The sequence below is a fragment of the Lissotriton vulgaris genome, chromosome 4_1, assembly GCF_964263255.1.
Source record: "Lissotriton vulgaris chromosome 4_1, aLisVul1.2, whole genome shotgun sequence".
Classification (NCBI taxonomy): Eukaryota; Metazoa; Chordata; class Amphibia; order Caudata; family Salamandridae; genus Lissotriton; species Lissotriton vulgaris.
Window position 1 is genome coordinate 479,978,523 of NC_141691.1, and position 14,322 is coordinate 479,992,844.

The following is a 14,322-nucleotide window of genomic DNA, read 5'->3' on the forward strand; positions in this document are numbered from 1 at the left end:
AGTAGTAGGTGGTGGAGTAGGAGTAGTAGGTGGTGGAGTAGGAGTAGTAGTAGGTGGTGGAGTAAGAGTAGGAGTAGTAGGTGGTGGAGTAGGAGTAGTAGTAGGTGGTGGAGTAGGAGTAGTAGTAGGTGGTGGAGTAGGAGTAGTAGTAGGTGGTGGAGTAGGAGAAGTAGTAGGTGGTGGAGTAGGAGTAGGAGTCGTAGTAGGTGGTGGAGTAGGAGTAGTAGTAGGTGGTGGAGTAGTAAGTGGTGGAGTAGTAGTAGTAGGTGATGGAGTGTGCATATTAGAGGTAGTAGAAGTAGGTGGTGAAGTAGTAGGAGTAGTAGTAGTAGGTGGTGGAGTAGTAGGTGGTGGAGTAGGAGTAGGAGGTGGTGGAGTAGGAATAGTAGGCGGTGGAGTAGGTGGTAGAGTAGGAGTAGTAGGTGGAGGAGAAAGAGTAGGTGGTGGAGTAGAAGTAGTAGGATGAATAGGTGGTGGAGTAGGAGGAGGAGTAGTAGGTGGAGGAGTAGGTGGTGGAGTAGAAGTAGTAGGAGGAGTAGGTGGTGGAGTAGTAGGTGGAGTAGTAGGTGGAGTAGTAGGTGGAGTAGTAGGTGGAGTAGTAGGTGGGGTAGTAGGTGGGGTAGTAGGAGGAGGAGTAGTAGGTGGTGGAGTAGGAGTAGGAGTAGTAGTAGGTGGTGGAGTAGGAGTAGTAGTAGGTGGTGGAGTAGGAGAAGTAGTAGGTGGTGGAGTAGGAGTAGGAGTAGTAGTAGGTGGTGGAGTAGAAGTAGTAGGTGGTGGAGTAGGAGTAGGAGTAGTAGTAGGTGGTGGAGTAGGAGTAGTAGTAGGTGGTGGAGTAAGAGTAGGAGTAGTAGGTGGTGGAGTAGGAGTAGTAGTAGGTGGTGGAGTAGGAGTAGTAGTAGGTGGTGGAGTAGGAGAAGTAGTAGGTGGTGGAGTAGGAGTAGGAGTTGTAGTAGGTGGTGGAGTAGGAGTAGTAGTAGGTGGTGGAGTAGGAGTAGTAGTAGGTGGTGGAGTAGGAGTAGTAGTAGGTGGTGGAGTAGGAGAAGTAGTAGGTGGTGGAGTAGGAGAAGTAGTAGGTGGTGGAGTACTAGGAGTAGGTGATGGAGGAGTAGGTGATGGAGTACTAGGAGTAGGTGATGGAGTACTAGGAGTAGGTGATGGAGTACTAGGAGTAGGTGATGGAGTAGGTGATGGAGTAGGTGGTGGAGTAGGTGATGGAGTAGGTGATGGAGTAGGTGATGGAGTAGGTGATGGAGTAGGTGATGGAGTAGGTGATGGAGTAGGTGATGGAGTAGTGGTAGGAGTGGCGGTGGTAGGAGTGGCGGTGGTAGGAGTGGCGGTGGTAGGAGTGGCGGTGGTAGGAGGTGTAGTAGGTGGTGGAGTAGGAGTAGTAGTAGGTGGTGGAGTAGGAGTAGTAGTAGGTGGTGGAGTAGGAGTAGTAGTAGTAGGTGGTGGAGTAGTAAGTGGTGTAGTAGTAGTAGGTGGTGGAGTAGTAAGTGGTGTAGTAGTAGTAGGTGATGGAGTAGGCATATTAGAGGTAGTAGTAGTAGAAGTAGGTGGTGAAGTAGTAGGAGTAGTAGTAGTAGGTGGTGGAGTAGTAGGAGTAGTAGTAGTAGGTGGTGGAGTAGTAGGAGTAGTAGTAGTAGGTGGTGGAGTAGTAGGAGTAGTAGTAGTAGGTGGTGGAGTAGTAGGAGTAGGTGGTGGAGTAGGAGTAGTAGTAGGTGGTGGAGTAGGAGTAGTAGTAGGTGGTGGAGTAGGAGTAGTAGTAGGTGGTGGAGTAGTAAGTGGTGGAGTAGTAGTAGTAGGTGATGGAGTGTGCATATTAGAGGTAGTAGTAGTAGAAGTAGGTGGTGAAGTAGTAGGAGTAGTAGTAGTAGGTGGTGGAGTAGTAGGAGTAGTAGTAGTAGGTGGTGGAGTAGTAGGAGTAGTAGTAGTAGGTGGTGGAGTAGTAGGAGTAGGTGGTGGAGTAGGAGTAGTAGTAGGTGGTGGAGTAGGAGTAGTAGTAGTAGGTGGTGGAGTAGGAGTAGTAGTAGGTGGTGGAGTAGTAAGTGGTGGAGTAGTAGTAGTAGGTGATGGAGTGTGCATATTAGAGGTAGTAGTAGTAGAAGTAGGTGGTGAAGTAGTAGGAGTAGTAGTAGTAGGTGGTGGAGTAGTAGGTGGTGGAGTAGGAGTAGGAGGTGGTGGAGTAGGAGTAGGAGGTGGTGGAGTAGGAGGAGTAGGAGGTGGAGTAGAAGTAGTAGGAGGAATAGGTGGTGGAGTAGGAGGAGGAGTAGGAGGAGGAGTAGGAGGAGGAGTAGGAGGAGGAGGAGGAGGAGGAGGAGGAGGAGGAGGAGGAGGAGGATAGGAGTAGTAATAGTAATTAGCATTTCTTACAACGCCCTTGGACTATACCATTTCCTGCTGAAAGGCAATATTTTTCGCCATGTGTTCCCATACCTGGCGTGTCACGCAGTTTGGTGCTTACTTACCCTATATGTTAAACAAGCATTTGCAATGCAATAGGTCTTGCAGATACGCAAGTTTGAACTATTGGTATTGTAAATGTATATGCTTTTTATTTATATATTTAAAACCAAACCCAAAATAAAAGCCATAGCCATTTACAATACTACCCTAATTCCCCTACCTTTTATCTGCATATCTTCCCCTTCATTCTAATCTAAATACTCCATCAGTACAACACATCTTACTCACAAACATATGCAATATATGTTGCCCTCTACCAAACAGATATAGTTTACGGTTAGACACAATAAGTCTGTATAAATCACATTAGGCCATTTAGTACTATCTTTTTACTTTTATTTAAAATTACAAATCATTTTTATTATGTTTTACAAAATAAAAACAACACACAAAAAACAATGTCATTTACAATATCAATAGCTCTAAATAATGTCACTGCGAGACCTATTGCATTTTTAATGCTTGTTAAGAACAGGAATAATGGGACTGTTACAGATATTGCCACGTGTCTCCTCCACTACGCCCTTGTCCATCAATTCAGATATTGTCAAAAGGGCCATTTCTCCATCCGCGGGTAGTCGATACTGCCGGAGGCGGGGGAGAAGTGCACCTGGCTGGATGCGTACCACATGAGTGGGTATGTTGAGACACCCTATATCAGTTTCTGATGATGCCCAGAGGGAGGAAGGTAAAGACTGCAACTGGTGGGAGGGGACCGGACAGGTACATATAGGAAGCTGTGGTGGGAGAAATTGTTAGGGATACACCTTGGGGACTACTTGATATGGTCGCATACAGAGCTTTCAGTAAATCCATGCCTAACAAGTTTTCACTGAAACCTGTAGTAAGGACCAAGGGAGCGTCAACATGTGCAGGGCCATATCGAGAGGGAGGGGTTCTGGGACTGGGCTGGTTACAGGTGTTCCTGAAAAACCTACGGAGACATTTATATTGCCAGAAGACCTGGTGGCCCCAGTATCCAAAAGAAAATTCTGATCATTTCCCACAAATGACATTTGAATATATGGGCCCCTTTGATCCAATGGAAATTGCACTCTGGTAATGCCCCTTTACTGGCTGTCCTTTGCTTGGTAGGATCCTGTCTCATCAACTTCGTCATAATCATCATTGTAATAAGTGCGTGTTGCTTCGTACCCATCAAACCTATTGGCCGGGCACTGCCGGACGGGAGCGTCATCCCTGGGCCTACGTTCTTTATTCTGTGGATGGGGCGGGCCATGGTCCCTAGTCGGCCTCTCTTCCCTAGGAGTGCGAGGCCGAGTCTTCCCTGTTCTTATGTTTTCAGCGAACACGGGACATTCCTCTATCCAAAGGCCGTACCTCTTACAATAAGCACACTGATCTGTTTGGAGGGCTCCCGTACGTTGAGGGCTGGAGGTGGTAGACTGGCGAGCCCTCGGAAGGGGTTGGAGTTGAGGTCTAACATTCCCGCGGGCATCGGGGAGGGTAAGCCTGCTGCAGAAGTGCCCTTGTCTTAAGATCCCTAACCTTCTTACTTTCCTTGTCTCTATCTTGATTCTCCCTATTCTCGTGATATTGTGCCATAGCCAAGATACCAGTCATAGTTTGGGCAGACCACATACTTTCAACTTTCTTAAGCCTGGCTGAGATCTCAGGAAGCCGGTTGCCGACAAACATATCGACAAACACTGGGCCAGAACCTGGGGTCCGGGGATCCAAACTACTATGTCCCTTGTATTCTGTCTCAAAACGGGTAAAGAAGTCAGCCACATTCTGATCTTTTCGCTGCCTACAGGCGTTTATTTTATCCCAGTTAATGACAGTTTCCGGGAAAAGTGTGTTAGAGGCATATGGGCTGCAGATGGTACATTATGAATAGATCGCCATCTGGTGTTGGGCTCGAATGATTGCACTTGTTTTTCTCTTGGAGAGTCTTTTGTAGATTGGTGACTTCTCCTTTGGTTGCTAGTGTTCATGGGCATCGGCTCCATCCTTTGATTGTTTTTTTCCGCCATCTGGTTCGGATGAGGATCGAAGCGCTCGGGAACGACTTCAAAGTCTTTGGTTCCGAAAGGTGCCTTTGCTTCCGATCGTCAATGTTCGGTGTTTTCGGCACCGAGGATCTGCTCGATTCCGATTTTTTCGGTGTCGAGTGAGTCTTCGACATCGAAGCATGTTTCGGTTTCGACATGGAATGTTTCGATGCCGACTGGACTGTTCCCATGAGGCACAGGGTCAGAGCTGATTTGCATATAGCCAGTATCTAACCCAGGGTGGTGTGGAGTGCAAAAAAACAATGGATTTAGGCCCAGATCCTTGTACTGGGGTGAATGTATGACATTGTTCTACTTTCTGTCCATCAACTGTTTGTTGCAATTTTCACGCTCGGTGACATTCAGGCATTCACAATTCAGCCTCCTTTTCTCCAGTTCTCAAAAGAGGCTGTTACGCTACGTACTAATCCTAAATTTATTCCGAAAGTCCCCAGTGATTTCCATCTCAATGAACCGGCCATTTTAAAGAATTTCTTTCCTGATCCACAAACTCCTGCGGAACGTTCATTACATTCCCTGGATTTGAAGCGTTGTCTCAAGTTTTACATTCAGCGCACTGCAACCTTCAGGAAATCTGATCGACTATTCGTGGCCTATGGCCCGATCTGCAAAGGACAACCTGTTACCAAACAAACTATTACTAGGTGGATTTCTTCTGCCATTACTTTTTGTCATCAACGGGCTGGCAAGCCTCTTCCAGCTCCATGACGTGCTCATTCAACTAGAGCTGTGTCAGCTTCTACTGCCCTCTCTGCGGGGGTACCTCTGCGGCACATTTGCAGAGCTGCTACGTGGTCGATCAACCATACTTTTACGAAGCACTACTGTCTGCAGTCAACAGACGCCACAGATGCAGCACTAGGACAAGCGGTGCTGCAGAATCTTTTCCATTAAAGGTGAGCCTCTGTTGCTACCCGCCTCCAGTCATAAAGGTTTTTTCTCTTTAATGTTGATAGATTACATCATATTTATGATATGTTGTTATATGCTTGAAATTAATGTTACCTTTATGACATATGATTTACTGCTTTCTACTCTTATTCAAGCATGTGAATCTATGAAAGACACCCCTAATACTGGAGAAGAACATAAGTTACTTACCTGTAAACCGTGGTTCTCCAGTATTGGTGTCTTTCATAGATTCATATGCGACCCTCCCGTCCTCCCTTCAGAGGCTCTCTTCTCCTCAGGCACTTTTGGTTACTTTGTGCTACGAAAATCTGAGGACTTGGGCTTCTGAGGAGAAGGTTCTAGAGGGAGCTACAGCCTGATTGGCTGGAATGTGGACCAAAACATAATGACACTGATATGTTACTAAGTTGAGTTTTTCCCTTAGGCTTTCTATGGGCCTATTCTGTTCTATGGTACTTTTGAGTTTTTTTCTGGATACTTTACTGTATTTTATATATATGTATATATATTTATATAATTATGGTCATTTTACTTATATATGCATATATTACTGCTATTTTATGTAACGTGGGACTCCCACTTCGACGACTGGGAATATTCAAGCATGTGAATCTATGAAAGACACCAATACTGGAGAACCACAGTTTACAGGTAAGTAACTTATGTTCGTATTGTGTCTAGTACACTTCGGTGATGTATCTTTTTCTCAAGTGATTTACCTGGCCATTTACTGAGATCAAAGTAGTGGCAAGGCCACTGACCGAGCAGCATCACATCCTAAATTGTCTGTGAGCCATCCACATGAAGCTAAAGGCTTTTCTGCCTCCAATCGGGGTCAGATCGATCAAAGTGCTAACTGATAGTATGACTTCCTTGTGATACTGAAACCAGCCTGGCAGAGATGGTGTTTCATACCCTCTGTCTACCAGCTCCTGGCGATTACTGGCACTTGACAGCATTTCCATGATGTTTATTTACTTAGCGGGTTACCTCAACATCAAGGCAAATGAAACCAGCAGACGTTATCTTGTTAAGGTCAAATGGCATCTGGCAGCATTGGCTATCTTGGCCCCATGAGGGCGTACCTTCCGTAGACCTATTCACTACATCCAAAAATCGTTGTCAAGCCTTAGGCAATCTGGAGTTTCCTCAAGGGTCTTTGTGATTCATTCTGCTTCCTTAACAAGGTCTGCAGCTGATCCTGCTGGTACTTAAGACATTTGGACCAAGCACATTTGAATCTGGTGGCCCTTGATTGGACCAAGAGGGTCTGGTAAGTACCCAACTTAGTCCTCCACTTTGTCTTCTTTCGAAGGACCTACTATACCAGCAGTAACACAAACAACTGTAAAACAATCTACATCATCATGCATGTGGATTGAGAAGAACCAACTGAACAGCTTTAATCTAGTGTTTAAGGTTGTTCATTTTATTTTGGCAGCTTGCTGCCCTTCCGCCAAATCAATTTATTTAGGCCACTAATCCAAGCAGAAGAAGCAAGTTGACCCTCTATTGGCTAGATTTTAGGATACTTTTGTGTTATTTTAGGTCCAACCAGGCTTTGCTATGATCCCTATTAGGGATTACTGATCAGCCCTTTCTGCCTTACTTTGTTTATGATAAGTCCTCCTTGTTGAAATCCACCATTTTGATTGTTTTCTAAAAGAAATCGAACACCTGTTTCCTTCTTTATGGTAAAGTGGTACCTCAGTTTGGTTCTAATGTTCTTATTGTGTTCTCCTTTTGAGACTCTTCAGTTGTACCTCTGATGTTGTCAAACTGGTGTTTATGACATATGCATCCTTTCTCCTGATAGTGATATTGCCTTTCCACGTATGGCAGTTTGCGGTTGGATCTGCAGTGTGCCATTAGTTTCTACACTGATTGGACTAAGGAGCACCATGATGATTATTAACTATTTGGCTCACTGGTGTGAAGATAGGGGAGTCCGTCAAGAAATATGCAAAATGTTTGACCCTGGCAAAAATGGTATCCTCCAGGGGACTTTAAGACTGATTACATCAGAGCAAAGGCTGCAACTATTGTTTTAACTTGAGGTGTTCCTGTGTTGGACATCTGCCAGACAGGCACATGGCCTTTCCCTGGTCCTACAGGTGTAATGTCAGGCATGTTGCTTTGGTATTGATTCACAAGATGAGGAATCTGCTTAAACATATCCATCAGAAGAATTAGTTCCTTACTTTCAGTAATATTTTCTGGTAGATACTCTCTTACCTGCCAATTCCTCAATGCCTGCTCACTCTCCCTTTCAGTGGAATAGACTTTCGGGAATAAAAGTCTCATATTGACTTTTGAATGAGGCCAGTGAAGGGCCAATTCTGCAATGTTTTCTTGTTTGACATTTATACAGGTAATATATTGTGCAAAGCTATGTTTCATGTTCTTGATGTCTACTGATAAAATTGTTGTCCATGCGCTGGGGTTGTGCCTTTATGCGACTCCATTGAGGAAAGTCGGACTTGATCCAGTCTGGTGTCTGGGGAGAATCCCAAGGGGAGAGATTTATTGTTGAATTGAGTGCCCACCCAAAAACATGTGATTGAAGGTAAGTAACTTATTTGTCTAGTGAACAAAAAATGCAGTGTGTTGAAAGGTTTTTGGACAATATTTACTGTGCCTGTCCTAGCTTGTAATCTGTGTCCACAGTAAAAGGTCTCACACAAGAGGGATCCACTTCAAACTCACTCTTCTGGATTGCAGATTAGCTGACACGTGTCTCAGCCATAAACAAGCCAGAAGTAGTACTAGTTGAATGCAAGCAATACTCAAATACTGTGCTTGAACCCGATGAGTCCCTCATCCAGAGAAGGCGTAACTCCTGCAGCACTCTGAACATGTCCTGTATACCTTCAAACATCCAGCCACAAGAGCACTTTGCTGCTTGGTCCTCCTCTTTCGAATGACCCGTCTCTGATTTATATCTGCATAATCCTTTGCTACGAGATGTTTTGTACTCTTGCATGCTGCATTGCAGCGCTCACAATCTCATTCCCAGATCACACAAGAAAATATGCTTAAGTACTTATAAAATGCTCAGGGTTCCTATATAAAAACATGGCAATCCCATTAGCTCTCTGGGAATTTCATTTTCATGGATTCAATCAATTTTGTTAGATTATCAATTTTCTCATGCTTTTTGCATCTTACTGTGAGTGATCTCGAACTTGAATGTGCACTTAATTGGTGCTGGTAGATAAAGATTTACATGTGTATTACAGTCTATTTTGTCATTTTAAGCAAAGCAATTTAAATTTTTAAAAAAATGTTTTAAATCTAATTTTTATTTCCTGAAATGGTTAGCTAATTCGAAGCTGTAACATTTTTCCACCTCAAGTGTAAATGTCAATACATTCTCTCTAGTAATATTCCCATTAATCTAAAGTTTTAAGTGAGACAATTTGTTGTATTATGTTTATTAGTTTGAGAAAATAGGATACAGCATAAAAATGTAAAGAATAAGATCTTAAACTTAAAGGAGGACGTCCCTCCCCAAACAGTCCATGTCTGTATTATACAATATTGTTGGGATGCTAGTTCAGTAAATTGGTCAAATAGTTTGTGGTTCACGGATTTTTACACATTATCTGAAACTGCACATGCAGTCTACTCTTCTCCCCAAAACTACATACTACACCAGGCAAGAATATACATTTTTATTCTTTCTGTTTTTTTTTTTTAACAAATGTCTTCTCTTGGTCACTATGTATTGTTCTTATGTATTTTTTTTACTAACGTAAAATTCAGAAAGCATTGGGGAGTTCTGTAATGTTAAAAAAAGTTTTCTGAGTGATTTTAAGAGCAAAAAAGTACTACGTTTTGAAAACCTTTGTTTTTAGTATTTGTTATTTTAAAAACTCCATAATATCTGACAAATGTTAATGCTTTGATGGGTGTTGTAAAGGATTATCAACTCGTATCACAATGACTTTTTTATTAACAAATTCTATTTATGGCAAGTCCATGGTGTCATGTGAGTCGGAAAGTATTTGCCCATTCAGTATTTTAAACATTTGTTTTTTTATTGCATGTAAAAATGCAGTTTCCATTTATGCAGTGCCAATAATGATTAACAAATGCAAGAAAGACTTTGACATTTCACACTAAAAACCTCATTACGATGTCGGAACATGTCTCTGATTTGGTAGTCTATAGCCTTGCCGTCGGCGTTTCCGCCCGACCGATTACGATGCGACCAAACACTATTCAGTCGGAGTTTCATTGATCCCCATGGGAGCCTATGTTTGGACCAACAACACAGACTTCTATGGGGAAATGGGGTGTGTGTAAAACCATGCACCCTGTTGCTGGCACCTCGCAGTGCTTGCCACACAGTGCAGTGTTTTACAGGGGAGTCCCTTAGGTGCCCTCCTTTGCCCCAACCAGAGGCCTCCTGATAAAGGAGGCCCTGCTAGGGGCCCGCAAAGTCACTTTCTGACAGCCTTTTCGTGTCGGACAGGCTGACTCGGAAAGAATTTTGGAAATTGTAATCGGTCGGTCGGAAACGCTGTCTGTAGAGGTGTACAATGCAGTTCCGACTGAAACGAATACTCCAAAAGCCAGTCTGAACCGATTTGGAATAAACGCGCTGTTTCCTTTAGGTCTGTGAACATCGTAATCTATCAGGCGGATTGTAAACTAACCGAGTCGCTCGGAAGTGTTCCGACGCGTTCTTGGAAATTCCGATTGCCGGGCTGAGGCTTTCCGCCTGACATTGTAATGCGGCCCTAAGTGTTTAAAAAGAAGCGTGGCAGCACAGATTGTGATGATTAGTTTCCGAAGTATGCAGCAGTCCGCTATAGTTTTGTACGGTTGAGTGTCAACTCCTGGTTGACTTCCTTAAATCCGTTAAACAAAGAATGGTGCGGGTATCTTGCATATACTGACTAACATGTATATTTCATGTGTGTCGATGTGTGAATCAATGGGATGGGAACCTCTTAGCCATAAAGGCAGTGAAAATCAAATAAAAGGAATGGTCTAGGACCAGGACTGCCGTTTTATTTTTCTTAGTATGTAGCCCCCTCAAAGTTTCCACTCAACTAGGAAACCAACATTTTGTTTTGTATTACTTACTATTTTATCCTATTGCGCCTTTTAAAATTTTGAAAAAGACAAAAGGAAAATAAGAACTCCTGCTTATAAATGTTGTACATGCAAACCTAGCTTCTCTAAAGTAGCACTAAGTTTGGCAAGCAATGTTAGTCTTATATTGAACCGGATCATTGTTGCTTCCTTATTTCTCTGATAGTGTGTGGATATAGTCCACAGATCACTGCATACCAGAGGAAATAGGCACCTACAATCTGTTATTACATGTTCTCTCATGCCTGTTTCTTCTCGATGACCTTTATGTACAAGTCTTTTAAATTGGTTTTCTTTTATATTTTTTTATACCTACAGTCTCCCTTCATTTGTCATCTGCTCTATTTACTTACAAGGAAAGAGAGCGGTAAGTCCACTTTTTTTTATCTAGGTGTTAGATGACAATGGCGAAAACTCGCTCATGCTGTTTAGTTGAAAAGTTTTTGTTTAAAAAAGAAAGCTAATATTAGCTGAATGGAGTTCTCACTGAAAATGATCGCACTTTCAATATGTGCTGTGGGTTGAAAGCAGCAAGCCGTTTCACAAGAAAAAAAAATCTCCTTTTTAAAACATTATTCTGCATATGGTAACAATTTTTTTTTTCTGATCAGCTCCAGTGTGTGTGCTGACTAAAGCAAAGGACACTAATGTTGAATTGTGTATTCGTCTGTGTGCTTTAAAGAATGACAGAGCTACATGAAAATTACTGGATTATCATGATAAATAACAATCTCAAGCAGTTCAACAGTATTAAGTGTGTTTCTAATTCAAATATGTTTTTTTCTTTTTTAGTGAAGCCTTTTCGAGTTAGAAAACTAATAGAGATGCAATCCAAAATGGTGAGTCCTCCAGAATAAGGCAAATTAGGATCTTTGGAGCTCTATATCTGGTAACAAGCTACATGGCAAGATGTTTTATACCAATTAGTTTTACCAATATTCATCTGTCAAACTCCTGGTTGAGCCAAAGGATATTTTATCAAAGTATATCGGTTTTTTTATTTTTCATCTTCCTTAGTTTAATTTGTGATGCACAGATTTGAAAATGTTTTGTTTGCTCTTTCAGTTGGGTGATTTACTTTTTCGGTAAAGTGATATTTTTTTTCTGTGCCAACTTCTAGATTGGCCCTTCTTATGAACTTTTTTTTTTTAACGGATGAATTCAGATAGGCTACTTAAATGATTTGAAATGTTTGAACAAATGATGCTCGAGATTGTTCCTATTCTTACTTTTTAACATTTGTCTTGCAATCATTCTGTGTGCCCAGCATGTATTTAAAAAAAATGGTTTATTAAAACGTATAGATTATTCTAAACTGTGAAAACATATATAAATAGCTGTGGAATTCAAACAGTATGCTCTTCAAACTCCCACATTATACAGTGCTCATGTCCTCTTGCTGTTTGTTTGTTTGGTCTACATGTTTGCACTTCATGTTTTTTGATTTTGGATCTTAACTCTGTTCACATTACTGCAGGGAGCACTTCCTCATCTCCAAGGCTTGTTGTCGCTGTACAAGATTTATTGCCCTCAATTGGTTTCAATATCGCTGCCAAATAAAGCAAAGGTATGTGTTCTGTATAGACCTCTCTAATGGTAACAAAGGACTTTGTACTACCCTTAATATATAATACTTTTAAAACTATGTCCATTTTGAAAGCGAGTAATCTTTAGTTCTATAAATTTTACTTATGTACCTCCTAAAACTGGCTTTTCATTTCTATGCACTCCAAGCTATTCATGACATTGGTGGTTCTTTATCATGCAATTCTCTCTGATGCTCAAAAGATAACATATCCCCATGCATAGAGATCATGCCAAAAAGACAGCATTTACAGTTTTTGCAGGTACTTTTACTGAAGATTCTACTGTAAACAATCATTTGCAATGCAATCAGTCTCAACTTTGGGACCTTGTATGTGTTTAGCTATGCAGCACATTAGCCCGGATGCTGAAACATCTACTGTTCTTTAACATGGAGGGAAAGTAAGTACAAACTGTGTGACACACCAGGTATGGGAACACATGGAGAGAAATATTGCCTTTCAGCGGTAAATGGTATATTCCAAAGCTCTGTTTTTAATATAAAATCAGGGCCTTCGGTGGTCATATCACTGAAAATACAAGATTTGAAAAAAATATTATTGTCTATGGGTGCTTGTGGAAGATAATTTCTATGGACTGGAATCTAGAGAATGCTAAAATGATTCTTGTATTTTACTTACCTCTGCTGGTCGTTTTCTATCAAAGTTGAACAGAAAAAAGTTCCTAAACGAAAAGCAGACCAGTCCTAGGGTTGATCCCCAGAGCCCACAAAGTACATACACATAGAAGTATATACTAAAGTATATACAAGAAGTCTTGAATGCTCGACCTAAAAACAGTGTAATTAGAGCAAAAAAGAAAACTGGAAATGATGCCTGAATGCAGTGCATACAGATATTAGGAATTAAACCCTGCTCCCTAAAGAAACTTGGAAAACCGCACTATCCTTTGTTGCACAGCAGAGTGTCAGTTATGTAGTTAATTTATTTTCCGCTTCGTGAGGAAGATCCTGAACACAATCCTGTTTTATTTATAGCTGTTTTTTTACCTATTCGCACCAATTCTGTTTTGAAGGATGAGGAATTAGCTTCTTTACTTTTGCATCTTTTTCTGAGAAATTTTTATTTTCTCTGGCGTGTTTCACCTTCTAGGTCTCTCTTTCTATATGCAGGCACTATTTGATAAATACTCAGCCATTGGAGGTAAAGTGTTTAGGAATGATGAATGTAGGATGCTGGCTCAGTATACGGAGCACACAAGTGATGCACCTTGCTCTAATCCAGGGAACCCTTATTGTGGCGTTAGTGCTCTTTGATAACCATAGGAAGCTCTCAAAGTGGTAGCTGGTGAGAGCAGCCTTCAGGCTTATCTTGAAGGAGTATTAAGGAGCTTGTTTTTTACCAGTTTAATCATATAGTGTAGGTTAAAAGAAAAAGAAACACAAATATAAAAATACTTCTATTTATTACACATCATGCACAAGCACATTGGCATATCTCCTACCTGGAGAGATCAGCACCAAAATATTTCAATTGCAACAAGTTAAGCAGCACAAAATACAGAGGACTCCAGGGGAAGACCAAACCATATATTGAGAAAGTGAAATTCGAACTGCAAAGGAGGCCAGGTCTTTGACCAGAAGACCCAGAGGAGCCGGGGACACAAGAAACCTACTAAGGTAAGTACCCAGGAACCCCACGGAGGCTGTGTGCAGAGTAGGAACACAGCCATGTGCAAAAAAGAAGTCAATGGAGAAGTCACTGTTGTAATTCTGCAGAAGAAGGTCCCTTCCCAGAGGACCCCGAAGAATTCCCTTGGAGGACGAAAGGTTGGAGAGCCACCCAACCCATGGATGCCCCGGAGACCAGGTTACCTAAACCAGGAAAGCCAGGTGCATAGGGGTGAAGACGTTGGAAACCTCCGTAGAGGACAATGGAAGACTTTGAGAAAGGTGCCGCTGGATAAGAAGGCAGAATCCAAGGGTGGATTCTGGAAGTAAAGAACCTGTAAGCAGAGGGGACAGAGTCTATTCCACTCATGAAACCAGGAGGCACGGAATACCAATGCCCCTGATGTCAGACGAGTTGACAGTGACTTTGTCACTGCAGCATTGAGGACCAGGCGACACTGAAGAAGACAAGAACCAGTGCATAAGCTGTCCAATGTTTGATGTCTGTAACTAGGTGGTTGGTGTCAGACTGGATCACTAACAAGCCTTAAGAACCACAACTGATGTGGAGAACGGAAAGGGAGCAACATTGGG

The 14,322-nt window shown here is 42.1% G+C and overlaps 1 protein-coding gene across 2 annotated transcripts in view; it reads left to right on the forward strand.

The window, feature by feature from the left end:
• Positions 1-14,322, forward strand: part of CENPI (centromere protein I) — a 508,210-nt gene that overhangs the window by 212,285 nt on the left and 281,603 nt on the right. For both annotated transcript variants that reach the window (XM_086964635.1, XM_086964636.1), the window contains exons 6-8: positions 10,833-10,881; positions 11,307-11,353; positions 11,992-12,081. In XM_086964635.1, the coding sequence (XP_086820761.1) occupies positions 10,833-10,881; positions 11,307-11,353; positions 11,992-12,081 (186 nt within the window). The remainder of the gene's footprint in view (positions 1-10,832; positions 10,882-11,306; positions 11,354-11,991; positions 12,082-14,322) is intronic.